This window comes from Puma concolor, chromosome F2 (genome assembly GCF_028749965.1).
Source record: "Puma concolor isolate L17-30 chromosome F2, mPumCon1.1.hap2, whole genome shotgun sequence".
Lineage (NCBI taxonomy): Eukaryota > Metazoa > Chordata > Mammalia > Carnivora > Felidae > Puma > Puma concolor.
Window position 1 is genome coordinate 38,081,711 of NC_141684.1, and position 27,694 is coordinate 38,109,404.

The window sequence follows — 27,694 nt, forward strand, 5'->3', positions numbered from 1 at the left end:
TTTGCCATATATATAATCAGCCACTGTTGCTCATTTATGTGTGAAACGCAGCCTAAAGCTATAGTGGTTTAGCACTTCACTGCTCTAGGTGATCTTAGAAGAGTAAAGAGCATGTGTAATTGTCAATTTTGTTTCATTAAAAATGTATAATAGTGCTGATGGCGACTTTGTCAATACTTATTCTTAGTGCCTCTAAACCTCACATACCCAGGAAAACTACACTCTGAGGCTAGTTTCCTTCTTGAAATTTATATGCCTGTAGGAGACTGTGAGAAGAAAATGCTGATTTAAAAACCAGGTACATAAGGTAAAGTGAGGAAACATAAAGGGCTGTCTATGGTGATGTTACTATTGGCAGTCCCTAGCACTAAATCATCTCTTTCATGGCAATCAGTCCTTAGGAGGATTATCCAATTATGAAAAATAAATACCTTAATGAAAATGAGAGGTGGCAGTTTAAAAGAAAACAGTACCCTTAATTATAATAATGCTCCTAGGTATGGTTAATGACCCTATACATTAAGGAACATAGAACTTTAATGACCTGGACCACACCAGGGTCACAATTGGTAGCGGAACACTGATCAACATATAAAAGCCACCAAACACATGAAAGAAATTACAGTACATCACACATCAAACATTTTGGCCTGGTGCTTCCTTCCTCTAATCCTACTGGCAGGAAATGCTCTACATATCCTTTGAGGTGACCAGACACATTTAAAAGTAGTCCCTGGTTAAAAAAGCTCTTTGGCTACTGCAGTTTTCTCCAAAGAGGAGAGCGCCTTCTGCTCAGCACTGGTCCCTTCACTTCCACTTGAAGCACCTCAAAGGAGCTCCGCTGATGAGGTACTGTAACCACATCATGTCATTTCCTCTTCACCTGGTTAAAATGTATAGAAAATAAATATAAAAAATGTTTTCATATTTTTATGAGGTAGTATCAGGCAAATTCACTCGCAAATATTATAGATTTAACTATTTTGTTTTGAAATATGTAAAGTAAGGTGAACATTATGTAAGCAAACACGTTTTGCCCTAAATCATCTTCTAAGTTAGCTTCTTATCAGAAAGTATTTATGGCACTATGAATAAATTTTAAGATTCTCTTTTTAATATTCCCATACTTAGCCTGGAACCTGAACAAATGATCCTGGCACACTATGCAAAGTGAAGGCTGCTAAATTTCTGAGGATGAACATTTTCCAATAAATTCAATTGGAAAAAAAATAGAGATCCAGATGGAAAGATAACTTTCCCTGAGAGTCATCTGTTCTGCTATTAACTAGGATTAAAAAAATCAAAACATATTTGATTTTACTGTGTTATTCTATGGTATAAATATGTTCATAGTATATTTTGACATTTTTTTAACCAGGATGACAGGATATTAAGAAATGATCATATATTTCATTAACATCTACTCTGTCACCAAACTGAACCAATGACATTGCAATTCTTTAATTCTATGCATGTATTTTTTCCCTAGTTTTTGCATTATTCTTCAAGTTTTGTGGTACTATACCTCAGTTTTATCAGGTGTTCTTTAAAATCACCTGGAAATACTGAGGTTGTGTTTCACTGAACATCAGCTTCGTGACTTCTATTCAGAACTTAAATGACTGGTAATGTGTTCAATGCCACAGACATGCTGTCCATAGTGTGTTTGATAAGCTGACATGGGACAGGGATTCTTTTCACTGTTGTGTCAGTTTATCAAACCCATACCTGGACGACAGTCAATTCAGTTAGAGGACGACGGAGTCCTGGAATAAAAAGCAGCATTTCCTTTTGAGAAGCTATATACTCTGATGTACAAAACTCCTATGTATGTATGTATGTATATGACAACGTGCACTAAATAACTGTAGCAATAAATAAAATTCATAGAAATTGGTTCAAAAGCTCACATTATAACCACAGTTATTGAAGTGTATCTTAGGAATATGTCTAATGAATAGAGTTGTCTATTAATAAAAATTTTTCATCTTCTTACATCGAGTTTATGTTTTTCTTACATTCTTTAAAGATTCACATGGAAAATCTGATATTAAGGTATGACCAAGTGAAGTTAAAAGTTGTACTTTAATTTGGATCAAAATCATTTATTTTTGAATTATGTGATTTGACACTGGCTCACAAACTATGTTGATTTACACGTGATATAAGCTATGTGGAGAAAAAATGTTTTCACAACTTATGTCAAAAAAGAATATATGATTATGGAGGTCAGAATAATGGTTATCTTTGGAGTGGAGGGCACGGGGTGGGATGGGAATGAGGAAAAGTTTCTGGAGTGGTGGGTGGTGGTACCTTGGCCATACCTACGTAAAAGTTCATCAAGCTTATACAAATAATTAATACACTTCCCTAAATTTAAGTTATAACTCAAGATAAAGATATGAAAAAAAGAACAAACTAGAAAAAAAACTAGCTATGTGCTGATTTTTATCTATTTTGGAATCTCATTTGTAATTTTTTCTACCTTTGTCAATGTGGATTAATTTTTAGGTATCTAGTTTTTGCTCAAAGCTCAATGTTAAAAATGATGGGCAAGAGAAGTATTTCAGATTGAGACAATATCTGTCTTCAGCACAGAGGATACAAGGTCTCCAAATAAAGGATAAGTATTTCTAGTAGACAAAATAGGTACAATTGGACTGTTTAAGGACAGTGACCTCAGTCAATATACACTAATATAAGAAATAAAGATAAGTGTACATAGAAGCTGTTGTTTAAATTGGTACTTTAGAAAATAAAAACTTACTTGATCTCATGCAAAAAAACAAGTATTTTTTGGGTAATAGAATCTTATTTGTGGTTAGCAAGTCTTCTCATACAATGTGTAGAGGTAACTTATTATTAACCATACATATTAAATGAATGCATAGATGCCTTCTAACTTGATTTGTATTAGCTTCTACATTTATATAGAGAAGATAAAAAGGGCTTAGTAGACACTCTTAGTCAACACAGAGTAAAAGGGGTCTTCCTCAAGTTATAATTACAAAGCGAACAGTACAGCTCGCTTTCACAAGTTTCTTAAACTCAAAGCTGGTCGAAGATTTTAATTTTTTTAAGTAAGTTCAAGGCCCAACATGGGGCTTGAACTTACAGCCCTGAGATCTTCCGAATGAGGCAGCCAGCCACCACCAGATTTTTAAAACTCCGTTTATCTGTTTATCTTCTATGCTCTATATCTACTCTTTAATTCATTCAGGGTGATGAACAGGGTACATTATATGAATAACTGTAAGAATAAACATGAGGGTTACTTTTTAGTTAAAATATTCAATCTTTGTTATTGAGAAAAAATGTAATTCTTCCTGTACACCAGACACTTAGAGAATAGCAATTTTTACTGTTCTTTAAAGAATGGTCTTATGAGACAGTGGTTCTGTTAAATAGTCTTCTTAAGTATCTTAAAGGTAAACTATGCTCTCTCTTGCTTGTCTCTAAGCCCAGAAGTGTTCAGATAATAATTTCACATGATAATGTTAGTGCCTCAATGAAAATATACAATCAGAAGTGCATATATTATATATCCAGCATACTTTATATAACCAAAATGTATCTGAAAGAAATACAAGATAGATTTTCCAAGTTTATAATATAAAACTGTCATGAGGGGCGCCTGGGTGGCGCAGTCGGTTAAGCGTCCGACTTCAGCCAGGTCACGATCTCGCAGTCCGTGAGTTCGAGCCCCGTGTCGGGCTCTGGGCTGATGGCTCGGAGCCTGGAGCCTGTTTCCGATTCTGTGTCTCCCTCTCTCTCTGCCCCTCCCCCGTTCATGCTCTGTCTCTCTCTGTCCCAAAAATAAATAAACGTTGAAAAAAAAAAATTAAAAAAAAAAACTGTCATGAAATGAAACTAAACATATTCTATTATTCTGTAACTTCTTTCCAACATGAATTTCTAGTGTAAAGCATCTAAACATATCAATAAAAAGGGTTAAATACATGTAATATAACATTCCAAAATCTATGACAGTAAAACTAAGAGTCATTTCAACACTGTTATTGAGGTAGCTTTTGGCAACAAATAGAAATACATTCATGGAAACCTACATCCTGCTACAGGAAGCCACAAAAGACGCAGTAACATTGGTGAGGGCCAAATGTAAATCCGAAGCCTTCACACTAGATCAGCTGAAGAACACGACAGGGACTAAAAGTGTGCCAATAGTATTTATGAACAAAGCTTTTAGACAAGTTATTCTAAATACCTACTATCCCAATCTCTCTGATTTGCTAAGAGAGAGTTATCTGAAACCAACAGTAAGCATTATAGGATTAGGGACATAACGTCACCAGATATGAAACATATCTTGCCCCAAACCAAAACAATGGTTATTTTGAGAACATTCATACAGAAAGAAAATTAGAAAGAAATTAAAGGTTGGGAGGGGGAGGGCATAGTTTATGGAGATTTGTAAAATTTGATCTTTACAGTATATCTGGAAAATACAGCTCAGAGTTAGAGTAGAAGGTCAGCTAGGTTTTAAGTGAAATTGTAAAAGGACATAGAAGAGAAATACCAACCCTTGAATTGCACATTCATTAGGAATAAAGAAAAGCTATCATTAGTATTTCCAGAAAAAGAATAATCTCTTGTTTGTAAATAAAGACAATTTTTCAAAGCATACATGCACAGTTTTTAATCATATTAATCTCATCTATGAATTTCTATCGGTCATATTGTTTCAATTAACAATTGTTTGGGCCTATGTATATTGTTGAAATGTACATATAAAACAAGATTAACAAAATTAAGTTAGTCTCAACCATGAATTTCAATGGTTACATCAATTCAATGTTATTTCGTATCAGGAACATTAACCCTATGAAAAGCCAGAATCACCATTATAAGGTTAAAAATGACAAAAAGATACTGTCAAGGTTTTAATGTAGGTGAAATATTCTGTTGCATGCAAATGCCTGTCTCTTGGATTGCATCAAGGTCTATTTATTTAAAACCTTAAATGAGATACTTGAGTCCTGATTTTTACTAAACTGTAATTTAAAAAATAACTCGTGATTGTATATCAAAGTCAAAAAAAAATTAAGACTTTTTTTATAGTGGTTTAAAAAAAATTCGGCTTTAACAAGATTTCAGTAAAGCTTCCATTTAGAAAATGGGTATTTTATGTCAACACTTATGCTGCCAAAATTATCGCCATAAAATGAATTTTTGTAATGAAAGCTACATTTTCTTATCAATTATAAAAGAACAAGCATGTTTTCACACTTACTGTGGTGGGTGGTTAGCACATCAGTCTCACAGTGAGAAGCGGACAGCAACCACTATTGCACAAGTTGTCCATAAAAAAAAGCAAAAAATGGAACAAGTGTTGGAGGAGTACTACTAATGGAAATCTTCTAAGAGAAGATTTCTAAGATAAGCTGAAAATGAATTAGCTCCTCTAATGTTTGTAATTCCTTAAAAGTAAAATTCCATAAATGAAACCGCCACAGATTGAGTACACCTGTCAGAAGCCTCATTTATAAAAGATGTCTTTAAAATTTAGTCAAAATTACCATGGAGTTTTCATATAATGCTTGTAGACAATTTTTAAGAGAATGAAATTCTCTATGGAGAAAAACTGAAACCCAATACTACATTCAATCAATTAAGTACTGAATGTACCAAAAAAGGATTAGCAAATGCCTGTAAAGAAGAAATGGCTGAAAAATTCAACAACTGGCAAAGTTTCTAAAAAGCTATGGGATAAATTAGTCACAGATAAAATCCCAGAAGGGACTTCAGAAGACCCACAAATATTTGTGGCTCCTACCAAGAGCTATATGCAGAACTTTACAAATGTCGAATTATAAGAAGAATATAGTTCTCTCAAGTAAATGATGAAGAATAAGAAACTTTGTAATTAAGAGTACAAAAGAGGGATGCCTGGGTGGCTCAGTCGATTAAGCATCTGACTTCAGCTCGGGTCATGAGGTTACAGTCTGTGGGTTCGAGCTCCATGTTGGGCTCTGTGCTGACAGCTCAGAGCCTGGAGCCTGCTTCAGATTTCTGTGTCTCCCTCTCTCTCTGTCCCTCCCCCGCTTGTGCTGTCTCTCAAAAGTAAATAAATAAACATTAAAAAAAAAAAGTAAAAAAGAAAAAATGTTTTGAGTATTTTAAAATTCTTTAATAAAATATTTTAGAAAAATGTATGAAGTAAATTTGATTGTTATAATCACTAGTTTCTTTTAGGGTAGATATTAACATTTTTGTAAATTTTTAAACAATATGATAGAGCAATGACATTGGAAGTCTGTGTATAATCTTAAATGACTTCCAAATCTATATGTCTATTTCTATAAGCCCCATTTTCATATATGTAGCTTAAACACAGTATTTCTCAATTGCACAGGATGTGAGAGAAAAAAGCCCAAGGTACTAAAACTCCATATAATATGCTTATTTAACTTTGATATAACTTTTGCATATGAAAAATATGTGAACAAACAGTACACAGTTGTTTTAACAGAAGAAAATCAATACCTTCTTCTACACAATTTAAGAGAAAAGTTGTGATATGTAAGAATACTCTGGGAAGAAGAAACACAACAAAGAAAAAAGAGTTTCAACTTTTCCTTCTCTTTCATAATTTTGAGACAGAATTAAAGAAATAATTATACTGAGGTAAACATTTATCATTATGTTTTATAATCACTTAAAATATCTTATGAAATAAAAATCACAGACATATACTGAGTTTATTAATCAGCAAATCTATGTTAATATTTACATCTGGTCATGATTCATTTCACAGTTCAAAACAGATGTGAGAAAAAGCTTGATGACAATCAAAATCATTAGCTAGCGATGTTAATGGGGAGATTTTATGTAGATCATATAGTAAGAAGTACAGCCTAATGAAAATTCTTTCAAAATAGATTTTATGTTCAAGAACATCCAAGGACCAAAGAACGCAAACACTAGGATTATAAGAGTTTTCATCATAAATTATGGCTCTAATAGCTGTAATATTAAGCCATCGTAGCTTGTAATATTTTAGGAAACCTAAGGAAAATGCACTAAAACTTCTGCCTATTAGTTTGTTTCAATTTACTCACTGTTTTTAATTTTTATTTATATTTTTAATGTTTGATTTTGAGAGACAGAGAGAGAGAGAGAGAGAGAGAGAGAGAGAGAGAGAGCGCGTGCGCACGCGCGCGCGAGTGAGCAGGGGAGGGGCAGAGAGAGAGGGAGACACAGAAACTAAAGCAGCCTCCAGGCTGTGAGCTGTCAGCACAGAGCCCGATGCAGGGCTCGAACCCAGGAATCGTGAGATCGTGACCTAAGCCGAAGTCAGACGCTCAACCGACTGAGCCACCCAGGGCCCCTCCATTTACTCACTGTTAACAAGAATATTGTTAGAAAAAAAACTAATATCTAAACACATAAAATTTAATGAAATATGAATGCAAAACTTCAAAAAAAATTAAGTTCAACCTTAGCTATACACTGGTTAACTGTAAATTAAACTAAAACCAGCACCTTTTTTTTTTTTAAAGATCTACTTTTATTTTCTTTTAATTTTTATTTAAATCCAGGTTAGTTAACATGTAGTGCAATGATGACTTCAGGAATAGAATTTAGTGATTCATCACTTACATATAACACCCAGTGCTCATCCCAACAAGCGCCCTCCCCTTAATGCCCATCACCCATTTAACCCATCCATCCACCCCATATACCCCTCCAGCAACCCTCAGTTTGTTCTCTGTGTTTAAGAGTCTCTAATGGCTCACAAATCAAAAAATTAAAGCTAGCATCTTATAAGAAACTCAGTAACAGGCAGCAAAATGTAGTGGTAAAGAGCATGGACAATGGAAACAAGTTCTGTCACTTATTTTATGCGTGACCCAGGAAAAATCACTTAATGTCTGTAGAATCAGTTTCTATGTCTAAAGTACAGACAATCATAATACTTGACTCTTATTACTTAAAGGTTATAGTGAAGTAAGCATTGCACTGAAACATCAAGTAGAATCCTTGACACAAGGGAAGCACTCACTAGATGTTAGCTATTACTGCCGCTGCTGCTGCTGTTAAATTGCAGAAAGGTACCTCAGGCACTGGTATTGAAGGCCAAAGAAAGAAGACATTCTAAGTAAAATAATTATGAATTTTTTTTGTTTTTTGTTTTTTTAAAGAGAAGGATTAAAGCGAGACATTAAAAAGAAAGATGTGATTCTTAGGAATTTTTTTACGTTAATGATGTTGAACACCAAAGAAAAAGATTTTTCAAGAATTCATAACCTCTCCAATGTAAAGTTTTTATAATAAAAACTCCTTGAAAGGCTAATCTGGAAGATGAGTACATTTCAAGAAAATTGAAAATGCATATATAAAGAAGGGCCACAGCAAAGAACCTACTAAGCATTACTGGGGTAAACAAAATATATTCAATAATTTGAACAAGACTCTTATGTAAGAAAATGACGGCAAGACTTGAAATAGAGACTGAGGTCAGCTCACAGCAGAGGATGCATGTTTGGTTAAAAGAAATTTTGTCATGTTAAAACTTGAGCATTATTACAGATGCTGAGCAGAGTTTCAAAGTGGGACATTAAAGCCCAAATGCCTACAGTATTTTAATTCATACCGTAGTGACGACTGTGAGCCACTTGGGTCTTTTCAATTCACATGGTAACAAAGAACAGCTGTAATTATTTCAGTTTCCTATTGGTACTGATATATTTGTTCTTCAAAAACCACCCAGTAGCTATCTCACTGACAGAAACGACTCAATTTTCCTTTTACAGTTTCCCAGGTACAGTGATGTCTTGAAGTCTGGAAGTCTTCGTCACAATACGTTCTACAGAAGTTTTCACAGCGTTTTTTAATAATGGAGAACATTTTGTTGGCTAGACACAAAAAGTAGTCTTTAAATAGATTCTTGATCTGTATCTAAAATGGTTCAAAAACAGGCAAGCATTTCTGAGTATGAGGACACTGAAGGGTGCCTACAACATACTGAGTTGAAACAAACCCAAGTTGCAGAACACTATTTAGACCCCATTTTTTAAGACAGGTAGAGCTGGCTTGTCACTCTCTTACAGACACACAGAAGTGGTCTAAAAAAGTGTCAACCTGTTAACAATGGCCACAAAGTAAGGAAATAGCCAGCAATCAGAATAAGCAGTGGGATTCTATTTTCTATAGCATATATTATTTAACTTAAACAATGAACACTACACTTTTATTTTAAAAACCTTAATATAGGCTTATTAAAAGAGTAAAATAAAGGTAGACTTACTATTAAAAAGGTATCATTTCAACAATTTGTTATTTTAAAAAATTCTATTTTAACTTTTCATATTTTAATTTGATAACAAGACTACTAAATAATGATAAACTGAATTGTAAACAATTTTTTAAAGGATTTTTATGAAAGGATTTATATTTTATAAAAGGATTTATAAAAGGATTTTTAAAAACAGATCACTAAAACATACTGAAAAAATGATGCATTTACTTAAATAGACTCATGAATAACTAATGTCAATGTTTCTATTCTCTTCCACTTTTAAAAAGAAAAATCACTGAATGGAAATGAAGAATACTTTTTCCCTGTTCCTTCCTGTGAAACCTGTCTGGATGGAACTTCCGGAATCATTCTTTCCTCGTATCATAATTTTCAGAAGATGTACAGACTTAATGCCGTAAGGACACGAAAAAGTTTAGGGTGCAAGTTCATAACTTCTGATTTTGCTTATTTCATTAATCCAGGCTCTGTGGGAGGTGTTGTAGATAAAGTGTGAATTATTATGCTATTGAATGTATCAGAGCTTTACAATGTAATTTCATCGACTTGAATAATATGGTTGGGGTCTTGAGTTCAATGAAGGGAGGTACCATTAAGTCCTACTCAAAAGTACATTTTTAGCATTGGTGTTACATACACTGTAGGCACTCAGTAGATATCTGCTGAATAAGTGAAATAATTAATATTTTAAAAATAAGTGAATTAAAGTAATAAATGAATTAATGCATGTATACATACATGCAATGTGATAGCATGAATGTCTCAAAAAATCCCTACTGTTCTAATGACTGATGTAGAGCTACTTATTCTATTTCTCTTATTTAAAAAAATAAACATTATTTAAAACAATAAAAATTAAGTTAAAATACTTGAAGACTGTATTCAGGTTTATAGTCAATGAAATTTTTAGGTAAGTCCTAGGAAGTAGAGATAATATAAATCCAATGTAATTTTCCTATAGTGAGTATACTATAGAATGGCATAAGGTCCTGACTGATACTTACATCCATTTTTTTTTTTTTAGTAGAAACAAACATAAACTCAAGTTACTGAGCTGCAGATGATATACCAGCATTTGAAGAACATAGTTTCCAAAAATATATATAAATCATTCACATAAAAAAGTATAACTAAATTTATTAAATCATTAATGTGCTTAAATTACAAACACATTTAAACAGTTTACTTCATAATGCTTATTTTAATTTCCTTAAATCAGCCTATGAAGGAACACTTTTCAGCATAGGTCATTTTTTTTTTTTTTTAATCTGCCTTTTAACCTTTTATCCCTAAATGTTTCTCTGTTGCTCTTTAGCCAGAGACAAGAACCTGAATCATCTCTGAGGGAATGAGATTGTGTAAGATAGAGGGAAATCTATCAGGCCAAACTGTGTTTCAGAACTTCAGTGTAAGTCAGGGAAAAAAACAGTTGAACACATCACAGGAGAATCTCAGAAAGAGGTGAAAGGAAACTGGGAGATCACCTTATGCAGGAATTAGTAGTTGGAAACTAGAAAGATCAGTAGACTAAAAGGAGGAAGTAGGTAAAAACAGCAGAGGGTCAAGAGAGGAATTCATGAAAACATATAGCTGGGCATGAACACTGGATAAATAACATATATGCTCTGTTGTTTTCTAGTGGATCAGATCTTTTGAGACTAATGAGGTGCAAATTCATGTAAGTTGTCAGTAATTTAATACATGTTTTATTATTTTACATTTTCTGAATCATAGACCCCAAAAGTAACAACCACTATCAACTGCAAATCTGTAAAAACTCTGAACTTAAAAAAAGACTCCATTGAGGACGGTCTTGCTAGGGAACAGGAAAATGTGGGGATGAAAGATACTTACTTGCTGTCACAGTGTTTGAATGTTTGGCATTAAAAATTATCAGCATTTATTAAAATATATTTTTTAAACCTTGTTTGTTCAAAAGATTTGGAAACCACCTAATCTGCTACACAAGGTGTGGCCCTTGAAGCAGCACATCAATATCACCCAGCATCAGTGTTCTATGCAACCATGTGGGCGCTTGGTGGAAATAGGGAATTTCAGGCCCCATTCCAGACCTCCCAAGTCAAAAGCTGCATTTGAACAGATCCGCAGGTGATTTATAGATACATTCAGTTTAAGAAGCACTGGCCTAGGGGCTCCTGGGTGGCTTAGTCAGTTAAATAGTTAAGCATCCAACTTTGCCTCAGGTCATGATCTCACAGCTCATGGGTTCAAGCCCCACTTCCGGTTCTGTGCTGACAGCTCAGAGTCTGCAGACTGCTTTGGATTCTGTGTCTCCCATTCCCTCTGCCCCTCCCCTGCTTATGCTCTCTCTCTCTCAAAAATGAATAAACATTAAAAAAAATTTTTAAAAAGCAGCACTGGTCTAATTCAACATATAACCAACCCCTTCTTACCCTTCTACATGGTTGATCAGCCTCTGCTATGTCAGCAAGGGGGAGCTCAGTACCTCCTAAGATTGTCAACATTTCAAAAAAATGTAAATTCCTGTTCTCCACCTGCCAAACCCCAAACTAAATCCTCCCACAGTTTTCCTTCCCTCAGTTAATTTCATCTTTCCAGTTGCTTAGGCCATACAACTGAATTATCCTTATCTCCGTTGTCTCAAATTCCATGTGCAATCCATCTGCAACTTCTCCTGGCTCTACCACTAAAATATGTCCAGAATCTGACCACTTCTCATCACCTCCACAGCCACTACCATCAGCCAAACCACCATCATCTCCTGCCAAGATTCGTGCAACAGTCACAGACCCTTGCCCTTCCCTGCCTTCAGTCTATTCTTCACGTGTTGGCCTGAATTATCTGCTTAAATATAAATTGGATCCTGCCACTCCTCCAGCTCAAACTCTCTGAAGGCTTCTCATCTGATGAAGAAATCAACCCCTCAAAAATCAGAAAACTTTCATATCACATATTCGGTTAATTCAAATGACAGAAATAATCCTTAACATGACTCCTTTAGAGATCAATGTCAAACTCTCATTTGTTCTTCTGAACTGTGACTCCTTTGTATTAAAGGCAGATTTCGCCTGTTTTCAAATGTATATTTTTAGTCCTTGCTGGTGATCCCTTCATGTCCTTTTGCAGGTAGATATCTGGTAAACAACAAAATCATTATCTCAAAATTCTTCATGTGTTGATTATTTTCCTCCACAACCACCTCCCACTCAAAATGGTAGCCAAACGCCTCACAATGGCCTCTAAGTTTCCTCCATACTGTCTCTCACCACACTGATTCAGGCATATACTGCTTCAGCTGCCACTGGCTTCATTTGTACACTCCTGTTCCAGGATCCTTATGCTTTCTCAGTGAGCCATTCCTTCTCTTATTAGGCCATGATGTCCATCTCTAACTCCCCATTTTCTGTCTTCTTCCCTGCTTCCACAACGAGTATTATAGAATATTTTAAATTTGTGACTGTCTCCCCCATTAAATATAAGTTCCATAAGACCAAGGCTTTTTTTCTTTGTCTTGACACTCATCCAATACCTAGAAAGGTGCCTAATGTGCAGTAGGCTCACAAAAAAACATTTGTTAAATAATGAATAAAGAACAAATAGCCCCATTGTTATTACTTTTATAACTGAAAGGTCTTCATTCCATTGAGCTGCAAGTTGTCATTGTAATATTCACTAATTTAATGATCTTAGGTCTGTTCTTAGCTTCAGAAGGAATAAAACTATTCCCTGCGACACATGACAGGTCAAGTATTTAAAGAATGGTCCTATGTCCCCTAGTTTTCTCATCTTCAGATTTAAGATCTTCAGTTATTTCAGTCTTACTATTGTTCCTTCAAAGTTTTTTTTTTTTTTTTATTGGTTGCATTTAGGATTTTTTTGAATTTTCACATACATATTTTTAATAATGAAAATACCTTTTAATTTTTTTATTTTTATTTTTTTAATGTTTATTGTATTTTTGAGACAGAGAGAGTCAGCGCGTGAGCGGGGGAGGGGCAGAGAGAGAGACACACAGAATCTGAAGCAGGCTCCAGGCTCTGAGCTGCCAGCACAGAGTCCGACATGGGGCTCAAACTCATCAACTGCGAGATCATGACCTGAGCCAAAGTCGGACACTCTACCGACTGAGCCACCCAGGCACCCTGAAAATACCCAACTTTTTAAAGGTAAAGGCATCTCCTTTCTCCCAGGTACAGACATATTTTAGACCTGCGAACCTGTGCTGGGGGAGACAGATGTTGCATTCTCTCTCTCCTTGCTCAGCATTCTCCCTCAGCCCATTAGGGAGGAGTCTCTTTATTTTTGATTTTCAGTAAATTGACCATATTGTCCCTGGATGTAGTTTTCTTTGCATATATTTTGCTTTTATTGAGGATAGGGTACTAGGTTTCTTGGGTCTGCTGGTTAATGAGTATTGTTAATTTTAGAAAACTCTCAAGGGTTATCCTTTTAGTTATACCTTTTGTTGTTCTTTCTCCTACTTACACATACATTAGACCATTTGGCAGTGACCCACATGTTTTTCAGTGTTCACTTTTTCCTCCTCTCTGTGCTTCAGTTTGGATAATTTCTATTTAGCTATGTCTAAATTCACTAAATCCTATCTTCTGCTTTGCCCATTTGCTGTTATAGCTATCCAATGACTCCTTAATTACAGATAGTGTATTTTTCAGTTTTAGAATTAAAAAAAATTTTTTTTTCAACGTTTATTTATTTTTGGGATAGAGAGAGACAGAGCATGAACGGGGGAGGGGCAGAGAGAGAGGGAGACACAGAATCGGAAACAGGCTCCAGGCTCCGAGCCATCAGCCCAGAGCCTGACGCGGGGCTCGAACTCACGGACCGCGAGATCGTGACCTGGCTGAAATCGGACGCTTAACCGACTGCGCCACCCAGGCGCCCCATCAGTTTTAGAATTTTAAATAGACCTCGTTTCTATGAACTCTTTACCTTTTCAACATTTTAAAAATACTATTAACAATTATTTAAAACTCCTGTCTACTTATTCCAACATCTCAATCATCTGTAGGTCTTCTTCTACGAGCTAAATTTTCTCCTGATAATGGATCTAATTTCCTTGCTTCTTTGATATTTTATAATTTTTGATTATGTATTGGACATCATATATAAAAAGACTAAAACAAGTTAAGTTATTTCCCCTAGAGAAGACACACATTTTCCTGCCAGGCAGAATGGGTAAGCAGGGGATAATTTTGATTCAATCATTAACTGAGCTAAGTTGGGGTTGGTTTACAGCTTTAAACTTAATTTGCCTCTGGTTTCAAAGGTCCCAAGGGCAAGACTTGTCCTGTGTTTGTTGTAGGCCTCTCCTAGTAGACTTGTACTATATATATATGAAATATAATGCAAGACACAAATGTGAACCACCTCTGTAACTTAAAATTTGCTAATACTTACACTGAAAAAAGGTTTAAAAATACAGTGGGAAAGAGTTGTAATAATGTATTTAACTCAACACATCCAAGTATTGCTATCATTATATAAAATCAACATAAAGATTAAGGAGATATTTTAATTATTCAAAATATTGTGTGTATTTTATACTTCTAGAACATCTCAATTTGGACTAGCCACATTCTTTTTTTAAAGGATCTTATCTTACCTGATCTTAGAGAGTGCCAGCAGAGGAGAGGGGCAGAGGAGGGGGGTTAGGGGAGGGAAGGGAGAAGGAGGGAGAAGGAGTGCGAAGGAGGGAGAGGGAGGGAGAGGGAGGGAGAAGGAAGGAGAAGGAGGAGGCTGGGGGGAGGGAGGGGGAGAGAAGGAGAAGAGGGGGAGAGAGGGCGAAGGGGGGAGAGAGGGAGAAGGGGAGAGAGGGAGAGGGAGAGAGAATGAATCCCAAGAAGGCTTCACCCTCAGCACAGAGCCTGACGTGGGGTTCGATCCCATGACCCCAGGATCGTGACCTGAGCCAAAACCAAGAGTCCATCATTTGACCTGCTAAGTGACCCAGGTGCCCCTGGACTAGCCACATTCCAAAAGCAGAAAAGCCATAGTAGTTAGTGACTACTGTATTGAAGAGTACACCTCCGACATGGCTTTATCTTTTAAAGAATGTGAAACTTTGTGATATTCAATTTCTTCTTACCAGCTCCCTCTCCCCACCCAACACTCAAAAAAACAAAAACAAAAACAAAAAAACAAAACAAAAAAAACCACTATGGATGACTGTGTTTGGGGTTCCTCCAGATTCCAATGTGTCACTCTAGCTCATGACCAATAAATGTCCCTTGATTTATTCCTTTCCACAATAAAATATCCCTGCTTATAGCAGATAAGGCAAATAATTCCAAAGGTGAAAAGTGCATCCAGTCTCCATACACCTAGAACAGGTATTTCTCTTTCTGGAATTTAATTCCTCTGGACCAATTTGTGACATCAATCTTTGATTTAAAACGATCGGCTCTATTGAGATACAATTTACATCCAATAAAATTGATCCTTTTGAGGTGTATAATTTAGTTTTTTGTATATTCTCATTGCACTCACTATACGTCACTCACTGTACAAGTACTCACTGGACAAATTATTGTACATCACCACTATCTAATTCTAGAACACTACTATCACCCCAAAAAGAAATTCTATACCCATTAGCAGTCATTCTTCTCTTCTGTCTTAGCAACCACTCTTCTACTGTCTCAATGGATGTGTCTGTTCTGGTCATTCCATTTAAATATAAATAGAATCATATAATATGTGGCTTTTTTGTCTGGTTTCTTTTACTTTGCGTGTTTCCAAGGTTGATGTATGTTAAAACATAGACTTTATTCCTCTCTATGGCAGAATACTATTCTATTACATGAGTATACCACATGTGTTTAGCCATTTGTCAACTGAAAAACCTTTGGGTATTTTCCACTTCTAGCTATTATGAGTAGTGCTGCTACGACCACTGTGGGTATGCGTTTGTGTGACACAGTTTTCAATCACCTTATGTTTAACCTTATGAGGTGTTTCTCACAGTAGCAGCACTATTTTACATTCCCACGGAAATGCATGAGGGTTCCAATTTCTCCACATCAGTTGTCTTTTTTATTATAGCCATCCTACTGGGTATAGTTTTGACCTGCATGTCTCTAATGACTAATTGGGTTGAAAATCTTAACACGTGCTTATTGGCCATGTTTATATCTTCTTTGCATATTTATCTATGCAAATCCTTTGCCCATTTATTAATTGGGTTGTTCTTCTATTATTGGCTGTAAGAGTTCTTTATGTATTCTGGATACAAGTCTCTTACCAGATACATGATTTGTAAATATTTTCTCATATTCTATAGACTTGTCACTTTCTTGACAGAGTTCTCTGTAGCACAAAAATTTACAATTTTGATAAAACTGAACTTACCTATTTTTTTTCTTTTGTCCCCTCCTCAGCTTTTGGTGTCATTTTAAAGAAGCCATTACCTAATCCAAGGGCACAAAGATTTATTCCTTTCCTTCCTCCTATAAATTCCAGAATTTTACTTCTTATATTTATATCTCTTATATTTACATCATAATTTTTATGTATGGTATAAGGTAAATGTCCAAATTCATGTAAATATTCAGTAGTCCGAATACTATTTGTTGAAAAGACTGTGCTTCACTACTGAATTATCTTGGGTTATCAAAAACCAATGGATAGTAAATGTGATGGTTTGTTGGTGGAATCTCAATTCCATTCATTTATATGTATCTATCCTCATGCCAGTATTCCATTGTCTTGATTACTACTGTTTTATCCTAAGTTTTGAAATCAGGATGTGTCCACCTTCCAACTTCTTCTTTTCCAGTATTGCTTGGGCCTATTGAATTTCCATATGAATTTTAGGACCAGTTCTGTCAATCTCTGCCAATAAATTAGCTGAAATTTTGATGTGTGGATTATGATGAATGCAAATTATTTGGGCGAGTACTGCCATCTAACATTAATTAAGTCTTCTGATCTATGCACATGGGATATTATTTCATGTATTTAGATCTTCTTAAGATTCTTTGTACATAGGATATGATTCCATGTATTTTAGATCTTTAATTTCTTTCACCCATGTTTTGTAATTTTCAAAGGGTTAAGTTTTGCACATCTTTTGGTAAATTTATTCATAAGTATTTAATTCTTTCTGATGCGATTATAAATGTAATTATTTTCTTAATTTCACTTTTAGGTAGTGCATAGCTTAGTGTTACTATGAGCTGACTTTTATAATTTGATTTTGTATCCTGCAACCTTGCTGAACTTACTTGCCCAAAAGTTTTCCAGTGGATTCCTTAAGATTTGGTATATACAAGATCATGTCATCTACAAAAAGACAGTTCTACTTCCTCCTTACAATATGGGTGTCTTTTATTTCATTTTCTTGCCTAACTGCCCTAGATAGAACCTCTAGTATAAGGCTACATAGAAGTGGCAAGAGCAGATATCCTTGTCTTGTTCCTGATCTTAGGGAGAAAGCATATAGTTTTTCACCATCAAATATGTTAGTTATGGATTTTTATAGATGCCACTGATCTGGTTGAGGAAGTTAGAAAAGTCAAGAGAGAAATAAAAAAACACTAAGAGCAGATTAAAAGAAAGAGGAAGTAAAAATATGCAGTGGGAGAGTGCAATGACTAAATGATATGATCAAGGAGAGGGACTAAATGATAGAAATACAAACCTAAAAACAGTTCTGAAAGGAATTCATAAAAAAAAATTCTGAAATGCTCTGCCTTAAGTGTATGCTTTTGGCAAATCATGCAAAAATTCTGTGCACCTTGGTTTGTCAATTATAAAAAAACTGGGGCATTTATTCTATAAAGTATCTTTTTTGTACTTTGTATGTACTTAGTACATATTTTTATATATTTTGCATGTTTCAGGATATGAGGCACTGAAGATCTAAAAGAGATACTATGTTATTTACACTTAATTTACTTTTTGGCTTTATATTTCCATATTCTACAAAATAGTTCAGGTAGCGAAACGGAAGGAAACGAGATAGGGAAAGAAGGTAGAAAGTAAAGAAAAAGAAATATAGAAAAGGAAAAGATAAAGAATAAAGATACAGAAAGGGAAGGAAAAAATAAGTATGAAGAAAATATGGAAAGTAAATACGGACAGCGACTGAGAAAAAATAGTTCAAGGACAATGAGAAGAAAGCAATGACAAACAGGCCTAAGGGAGCCATATCTTCACAAATGACTTCTGAGGAGCCAGAATGTGGACAGGGCAGAGGAGGAAAGGAGTTCACTTTATTGATGGTGATAAGATCTTTTAATAGAAAACATATTTCTTTCACCATAAGTAAGACCCTCTTTGAGGGCCGCTTACTTCTGAAATGAAAAATAAAAGATAAATACACCTGAAAACCTTTTCAAATGTTAGAAGATTAAATTATTTTCGCCCAGAAAAAATTCTACTGTAATCCTTCCCCTAGATACTGAGAGAGTAAACAGTTATGAGTTGTGATCTTGTGTCTACCATCATCACTTAACCAGAGACAGCTATTGTTTTGGATCCTCAGTTTCCTTATCTATAAAATAAGGCAGCTGGATTAGAAAATTCCAAAGGCCTCCTTCAGTTCTCACATTCTGAGATTCTACGTAAGCTAGCAAAATAAGAACTTATTTAAGGGATGAATACTATAAGCTACCAACAAAAGTAATACAAGAAAGAGAACATGATATGTAATTCAAAAGAAAAAAATATCAAATAACGGAAAAATTTGAGACAATCAAATCCCTAGGTCTGCTTAAAGTAAAAATTGCTATCAACCTCTAGGTGGTAAGTGCATTAAAAAGATCAGAATCTTTCCTAACGGTAACATTTATTGGAGAACAGTAGGAATTTATTTTTAAAAGAATGACACCACCTCATCTGAGAAGCAGACCAGCAGGATGAATAAGAAGACACTTGTTCATCTGTACTTCTGTGATTTTTCTCACTTGGTATTATTTGCAACTGCACTTTTATGTCTGACAGCAGTGCCAGTATGAATGATGTATTATTTTTATCATGTTGATTACACATGTTCACCAGTTTAGTTGTCCATATATGCTTGGTGTGGTTTGCAAATACTCAGTGACAAAATCCAGAGCATGGCATTTTCACAGAAAGTGTTTACTGTGAAATTTCTCCTTAGAAGTTTGCTTTTCTTTACAGCTTTGATCCACATGACATCCACAGACCTACGTTTCAAATAATGGCTTATAGTTAAATTAAGAAAATGACTGCAGTAGGATGTGGTAGTTCTGGAGCGAACCTCAGTTTCTTATGTGATTAGAGATTTGGTCAAATTTAAAGTCTGCTAAAATTTTCCAAACTGCGCTTCTTCAGTTTTATGGGGCCTTGGTACTTACATTCTGTTATTCATCAACACTTCACAGAAATACTTGATTTGTCTGAATGAATTTAAAAACCCACAACTGAAGAAAATCAGAAAAACCTGGTTTTAAATATCAAAAGATCCCAAATGAAAAGTATTTCTACAGGCCACACTAAGCAAGTTTTATTGATCAGTGTACTTCTTTGCAGGATGAAATTGCTGCAAGATCGAAGATAAGAAAATAAACTTACTGGTAAATATCTTTCCTGAGGACAGTTCTGCCAAGGGGATTGTCAGCTTGGGGAGCCATAGCAACAGAGCCAATCTTCAAAACCATGGTGTCTTCTTTTGCTGCCTGATTAACTGTAATAAAAGAAATTGATTCATGAGGTATTCAGTGGGTCTGTGTGTACTTTATGCATATGGAGAAATCTAAATAACGGGTAGAGACACATGAAGATAAAACCAATAAATGAGGGCAAGGAAAAAATTATGTGAAAAATAAAAATATTTGAGGCTTTTGAGAACTACTTCCTTTATATCCCATTAAGTAATTTTCTGTTGTGCACAATTAAAATGATAATTAAAAAACCCAACAACTCCATCCCAACATTAAAACATACGATGTTAACTACGTATGAGTAGTGTTAAAGTAGTATGTTTCTCAAATTTCATAATCTTATGCTACTACATCCTTCTCCCAAGTGACTGTCAGCCCTGGGTTTTTGACACTGCCATTGCAGTGTATGCATATATTATTGTCAACAAAGATATTAAAGGTCACTACAAGGTCAGTGACAGATTCTCAAACCATTTAAATCTACATGACAAATAATAATTAAATACAATACACACACACATATGTACACACATGGTCACAGCACTTCAATTTCTGACTTCTAACATGTCAGAAATTCCAAAAGAAATATAATGGCTGCCAACGGTAAAGAAAAAAAAAAAAAAACCAGGTAATTGTTTAATATACAAGGACATTTCAACGTGTTATTCTAGGCACTTTTTAATTTAAGTAATTTCTACTGTGAAATTGCTTGAGAAATAATTTCATACCTATGTAAAACTTCCACCTCCTAATGGAATCTAACACTAAGGTAAGTAATCTCAGAAAACAATAACAAAATGAAAAACAATATATATATATATATATATATATATATATATATATATATATATATATTTAAATTCTGATTCTTTGTATTGAATAAAGCAACAGTATTTTGCCATGTTCTTATAAAGTTTAACAATTTTTCTGGAAATCACTGGCTAATTCAATGTCTTTTCTAAGGACCATTTGAAATGGATAAGGGTTCTTCATGGCCCCATTAATTTATATTAATATAAATTTATATTCTACTCCCTCTTGTCCCACAGATGATGCCATTGTAGTAGCTTTCAAAAATTGTTTAAAATTGCTAACAATATACAACTTTGTGGCTTTTGAAGAAAACAGATACTCAAACTCATCGTTTCTCCCAAGAAACTATCATCTGCCACAAATGGAACAGAACAGGACTGGCTGCAAGACCTCGGGAATATCCTGAACAGAACACGCCTACAAAGGCATACAATCCATATTTCCCAAACTGTGGTGCCCAAAGAATGCAAAAGCTAAGAGATTATTTCCAGCTGCTTCAGCAGTACACTCAGTATGGTCTGACTTAGATTAGACTAAAAAAGAAAGTCAGAATTAAGAAAATCAGAAAAAGTTAGAAGAAAGATAACTCAGGAAAAGAAGGAACCAGGATAAGATGTACATAAAGGGAATGGCAAAACAGCTGGGAGGTGGGGGTCACAAGGACAGAAAAAGGGGGAAAAAGAGATGAGCTATCATAATAAATATTAGCATGTGGATGGTGCAATAAAGACAGTACTTTTAAATGTCCACAGCAAAAAAGATCAAATAGAAAACGGCTTCTCATGCAGCTGTACTCTTTTCAAATGACTAGAGGTCTGGTTTGATTATAGGTCCTTATACTATGAACATTGTTTACATTTCACAGATCTTGCATTTTATGCCAAGCTTATCAAATAGTTCCATGTGGGGAAAACCTCTGATTAAGCAGCAGGCATCAATTAAATCAATAAATAGTAAGTCTAGAGAATAGACCATACCACAAAAGTGCAATTAGTATACTTGCTAACTGTTCTTCCAGGTTACAGATACTACTCACCATATGAAAGTCTGAAATGTAATAGAAACACTGCAGTAAATGAGGTACATATGGAAGAAAAATGACGTACTTGGTGTTACATACAAAGCCAGATCCAAGAACAGAATTCTGTTTCTGTTAGAGCCAAAAGTGTTCTCACTAGATTATACTGACTATAAAGTTTTAATAATAAAGAAAAGCACTGAATGCAGATCATTCACAAACTAAATAAAAATAATCAATTTTATTATAGAAAGTATTTAGCTTATCAAAATGTACCTTTGAGATAGAAGAAAAAATAATAAAATATATATTTATATAAGAAAGTGCTTTGATTCAGTTCTTTAGTTACTTTATAATTAGAAAAAAGTAAGCTTCCCCTTTTTTGGTTTATTTCACCTGCATTTAATAGTTGGACCATATGAGGAAATGTTCCCTCTAGATGCATTTTCAACATGAAAATGAATGCCTTCCTTCTTTGCTTAAACTATATTTTTAAAAATTTAGGCTCATGCGGAACTACTTACTCTAGAAGACTCATATTAGATCCAAAAAACAGTCCTCTATTCTGAAATAAATAGCTTAAACTGGAAGTCAAACACCTGTAGATTCAGGATCTTGATAATGATTGCACATAATGCAAACAATATTCAAGTTGAAAACCAGACTTTCAGTATCATTTGTTTAAATAAAATATTAGAATGTTAAGTATATTTTTCTTATTATTAACTGATTTTACACATGAACTATTAAAAACTTTTACAGTTAATGTAATGTGAAATGTAAGTCTGAAAGATTGTATCTTTTCTTGGTGCAAGAAGAGTGTGTATTGAAAATGAAAACGTTACGAACAACTTTGAAATTATGAGCTTAAGTGACCAGAACCTGAAGTTTAAATAAAGAGCAGAATTTTCATGCAATTGTTGGATAACATAAGACTGTTATTTATAAATAACTTTTCATAAATCCAGCAAGAAATAAGTGTTTCAGAGATTTCTTCCTTTAGGATTCTCAATATAAACTCAACAGAATAAAACATCTCAAGTCCCAAGAGTATTTGAACTTGCCTCTGTGCAATGTTACACTTTTATAAACCCCTAATTGTAGTGACAACCCTACACAAAGCTATCATGGGTGAATTCATCATTTGAATTAAGAGCAGCAATGATGAAAGACAAAGTGTCAAAAAACATGTAGAATGTGCCAAAAGTTTTGAATATTTGGCATGCAATATAACTACAGAAGGCTATCTACCTACCTACCTACCTACCTACCTACCTACCTACCTACCTACAAGATATATCTATCTATATAAATTATAGACAGGCACATTCTAGAAAGTCATTACTTCTCAGAGATAGTTTATAGATATAAGTACAGCTGACCCTTAAACAACAAGGGTTTGAGCTGTGCAGGTCTGCTTATATGTAGATTTTTAAAAATAAACATATTAGAAAAATTTTGGAGACTGGAGACAATTTAAAACAACGCTGATGAACTGTGTAACCCAGAAATACTGAAAAAGTTTAGAAAAAGTTAGGTACTCTTGTAAGAATACTGCATAGAATACATATGACATATAAAAATATGTGTTAACTGACTGTTTGTGCTATTGGTAAGGCTTCCTATCAACAGTAGGCAATTAGTAGTTAAGTTCTGGAGGAGTCCAAAGTTATACGTGGATTTTCAACGGGGGCAAGGGGGCTTGGTGCCCCTAACCTCCGCATTGTTCAAGGGTCAACTATATAGGTATAAGATATATACATGTAGATATAAATACAGATATACACATAGACATAGACACACACAGAGGCAGAGGGAGAGAAGAAAAGAGAAGAGATATATGCAATACAACGTAGTCCAGACAAAAGACTTAATACACAAAGAGTTCTTACTAATTGATAAGGAAAAGATGAGCAACTACCTAGAAAAAGAATGCAATTTTAATTAATGAGACTGACAAAAACCCAAAACTCTGTTAGAATCAGAGTAAGGAAATAGTAAACTGGTGCAGCTATTTAGACAGGCAATTTGACATCCCTTAACATCTTAAAGGTACATGCCCTTTGATCTAGCAATCTTTTTTGCTAGAAATTTATTTATATACATACTCACCCAAGTCATGAAAAATGCCACTAAAAAAGGTGTTTACTGCAAAAAGTGTTTGTATAAAGGATTTAAATTAACCACAAGTTCACAGAGAAACAGACTATATTTTCCAAAATGGCTGTAACAAAATGCACTCTTTTTTCCATATGCTCTTATTCAAGGTTACCTGCTTAGGAAGTACTTAGGCATGTGGATTTTGAAATTCTACCTTAAAAATCCTACAATAACCACCACCAAAAAAAGAAAGAACTTTAAAAATAAGAAAGCAAAAGGCTAGAAATATTTTTGCAATTCCAATCAATTGAGGATTTTCCTAGTTAAAGCAGCTGAATAGTAAATTTATTTTTTTTAATTTTTTTAATGTTTCTTATTTTCGAGAGAGAGACAGACAGAGCATGAGCAAGGGAAAGGACAGAGAGAGAGAGAGTGAGACACAGAATGCAAAGCAGGCTCCAGGCTCCGAGCTGACAGTACAGAGCAGAAGGCAGGCTCAAACCCACAAACCATGAGATCATGACCTGAGTCAAAGTCCGATGCTTAACAGATTGGGTCATTTAGGCGCCCCACTGAATAGTAAATTTAATACAACACCAACAAAATTGTGTGATATGTAGTATTAATGATTGTAATACAGTAAACCAAAAAACAAACAAAACAAACACACAAAAGAAATAAAGCTGTTTTCTCTCCCTTTTCCCAAATAGCCAGATTTTTATTCCTTCTGACATGTACACAAATCAGTGAAGCACAGAACCTGTTTCAATAAACCATCTCTGCGAATGATAGGAAAATAAAGCTAGAGTGAACTACTGAACTTCTAACCTCTGTCTCGTTGAAGAGGTGCTCAGTGTACAGGTGCTCCCATCCTTACTAAGAGTGAGCCCTCTTATATTCTGAACTATGCCTGCACATGAGTGTTGTTCAGAAAATACCACAAATCCTGCCTTAGTCAAAAAGGTGTCCAAGCAGACTGGAGGTTCCTCAAAAACAAAGAATTCTCAACACAGAATTACCATATGATCCAGCAATTCCATTCCTAGGTACATATCCCAAAGAAGTGAAAATGGGCTCAACAGACACTTGTATGCCAGTGTTCACAGCACCACTACTCACAACAGCCAACACAAAGGTGGCAACAACACAGGTGTCTAATAGATGAAAGTTAACAAAATGTGGCACGTCCATACAATGAAGTATTATCCAGCCACAAAGATGAAGCTCTGATACCTGCTACAATTCGGATGGACCTTACAAACATCATGCTAAGTGAAATAAGCCAAATATTTATGATTCTGCTTACATGTCTGTCTGCTTACAGAATAAGCAAATTCACAGAGACAGAAAGTAATGAGTACAGAGTTTGTGATGATGAAAACATTTGGAAACAGATAGTGGTCATGGTTGTAAAACCTGGGCAATGTAATTTATGCTGTCAATGTACACTTGAAAATAATTACAAATGGAAAAAATCTTGTTATGTGTATTTTACCACAATAAAAAAAATTGAAAAAAAAAAGACTTCTGACTCAATGACTGAGATAATTTATACTTTATAGATAAAGTCTATCTTAAGAAGAAACATTTAACACCATAAATAAGGTTCACCTAAGGGCCATGACACTGATGTGGGTGGTGAAAAGAAGTTGTCATGTAAGTTTCTCTCACATGTATGTATGTTTACAAAATTTTATTCAAAGGAGTTCTAGAATGAATGTCTAACTGAAAGAATAAGTCACTATGCAAATGTCCCTCCTATTAACAAGTACCAAAGACATCTCAAATCATTCAGTACATCAAACAGGTAAAATATTTTATGATGAATAAGCAAAGGTTGGATGCAGATCAAATGTGCATATAGAGGAAAGCTATGTCTGATTCTGGAAGATTTATCAGTATAAAATACTATTGAACACCTATTTAAAAAGTCTAAGCTAGGCTGGCTCATCCTGAAAAAGCAACATATTGCTACTGCTCTACATTCTAGGCCCAATTTCAAAACTTAAATGGGAGATGAAGCATATACATTCGGTTTCTTTTCTTTTTATTTGTATTTGTGATCAATATTGATGTTTTAGGATGTGAAATTTAAGGTGTGAGACCTCAAAATAGCATTAGGGATATTAGAGGAAGAAGGATTCAATCTAGGATTAGTTAGCAGGCAATTACTATTTAGACGCCAATTACATCACATAATTTGAGGACGATTTGTAATTCCTGAACACTTCTGTAGCAGTAAAAACTCACCACAGATAGGTTGCTTTACTTCCTGATTTGTCTGCACGACCTTTCCCAATTTTTTCATACAGCACTCCTGTATTTCTCTCCACCTCATACTACCCTCTCATCTCTAATAACACTTTTTTTCCCTTAGATTTCCATGAAGTTTTGGGCCTTACCACTTGTTTACACTCAAATGAAAATAATTAGAAAATTATGGAATGAAAACACAAAATACACACTACAAAGAATTTTCAGTAAATCTGGGGTGCCTGGGTGGCTGAGTCATTTAAGCCTCCGACGTCGGCTCAGGTCATGTTCTCATGGTTTTTGGTTCCAGCCCCCATTGCTCTGAGCTGACAGGAAGGAGCTTACTTCCTGCTGAAAGATCCCGCAGAAGGATCCTCTGTCTCCCTCTCTCTTTGCCCCTCCCCTGACTGTTTTCTCTGTCTCCCTCTCAAAAATAAACACTAAAAAAAAAAGAAAAAGAATTTTCAGGAAATCACAAAAGCTTACTAACATAAATTATTTTAAATGAAATTACAGAAACTCATTCTGGTTAGGAAAATAAATGTTTTTATAATACCCAGAGAGGTATCTGTAGAAAAGAAAACCCTTAATTGCTAAAAAAAATTTACAATTTGTTAATAATATAGATATCATAAAACTTTATTCTTATTTTCATCTGGATACAAATTTTCTGCAATTTTATTTTAATGGAAAAACTTATAGATACTATAATATAATGATATTTTAAAATATTTATTTATTTTGAGAGAAAAAGAACAAGTGGGGGAGGGGCAGAGAGAGAGGAAGAGAAAGAATCCCAAGTAAGCTCTATGCTGTCAGATCAGAGCCCTACACGGGGCTGAATCTCATGAACCAGTGAAATCATGACCAGCCAAAATCAAGAAACAGATGCTTAACCAACTGAGCCAGCCAGGTGCCCCAATATAATGATAGTTTTAAAATACAATGGACTACTTCAAACTCTTACCAAAATAATCCTAAGTTTTCTCAAATAAAGAAAGCCAAACTACTTCTGTTTCCATAGTGTTTTCCCCCATTCGCAGTTGAAAAATCAAAAAGATGGTCTGAAATCTCCATGACCTTTTATGTCTATCCCTCTTTCTGTATGGTTATGAAAAAGTGTTATTATGACACAAAATGGGACTTAGAGAGCTATACTGTTTAAAAATATAGGTTTCTTTTTTTGCCTAAGTAATTTTAATATAAATCATATTAGTTAAACATTCATTAGATACTCACATAATAAAGGATAATAACAAGGAAAAAGCACAAAGGTCAGCGTGTCTACAATGAGCATGCAGCCTCTATCCTGGTTAGTAGTTGCCTCTCAGATCACTTGTAATTGCTCAACGAAGACTAACTTTATTCTTTACCATTCATGTGTTTCTACAAAGTCTCTGAACAGATGAAAACAACTTGTATAATACTGTCAGAATACAGCATATACAGCCAATACTAATTTTTTTATCTCAAAATAATCAATTTTATGACAGTTCTACTAAAAATCAGAAAGAAAATAGGAACTGGTTAATACTAAAAATCCATGAAGTACAGGGGCAACTCGGTGGCTCAGTCAGTTCATTTTGGTTCAGGTCATGATCTCAC

The 27,694-nt window shown here is 34.6% G+C and overlaps 1 protein-coding gene and 1 long non-coding RNA gene across 8 annotated transcripts in view; one reads left to right on the forward strand and one right to left on the reverse strand.

Annotated features, from left to right (window-relative positions):
• The window catches only part of VPS13B (vacuolar protein sorting 13 homolog B), an 822,593-nt gene that overhangs the window by 314,677 nt on the left and 480,222 nt on the right, over positions 1-27,694 (reverse strand). For all 7 annotated transcript variants that reach the window (XM_086696045.1, XM_086696043.1, XM_086696044.1 and 4 more), the window contains one exon: positions 19,817-19,928. In XM_086696045.1, coding sequence (XP_086552171.1) covers positions 19,817-19,928 — 112 coding nt within the window. The remainder of the gene's footprint in view (positions 1-19,816; positions 19,929-27,694) is intronic.
• On the forward strand, positions 581-19,958 carry LOC147571959 (uncharacterized). Its single transcript, XR_015247062.1, has 3 exons — positions 581-849; positions 9,547-9,674; positions 19,775-19,958. It is a non-coding gene; the product is annotated as an uncharacterized LOC147571959 (long non-coding RNA).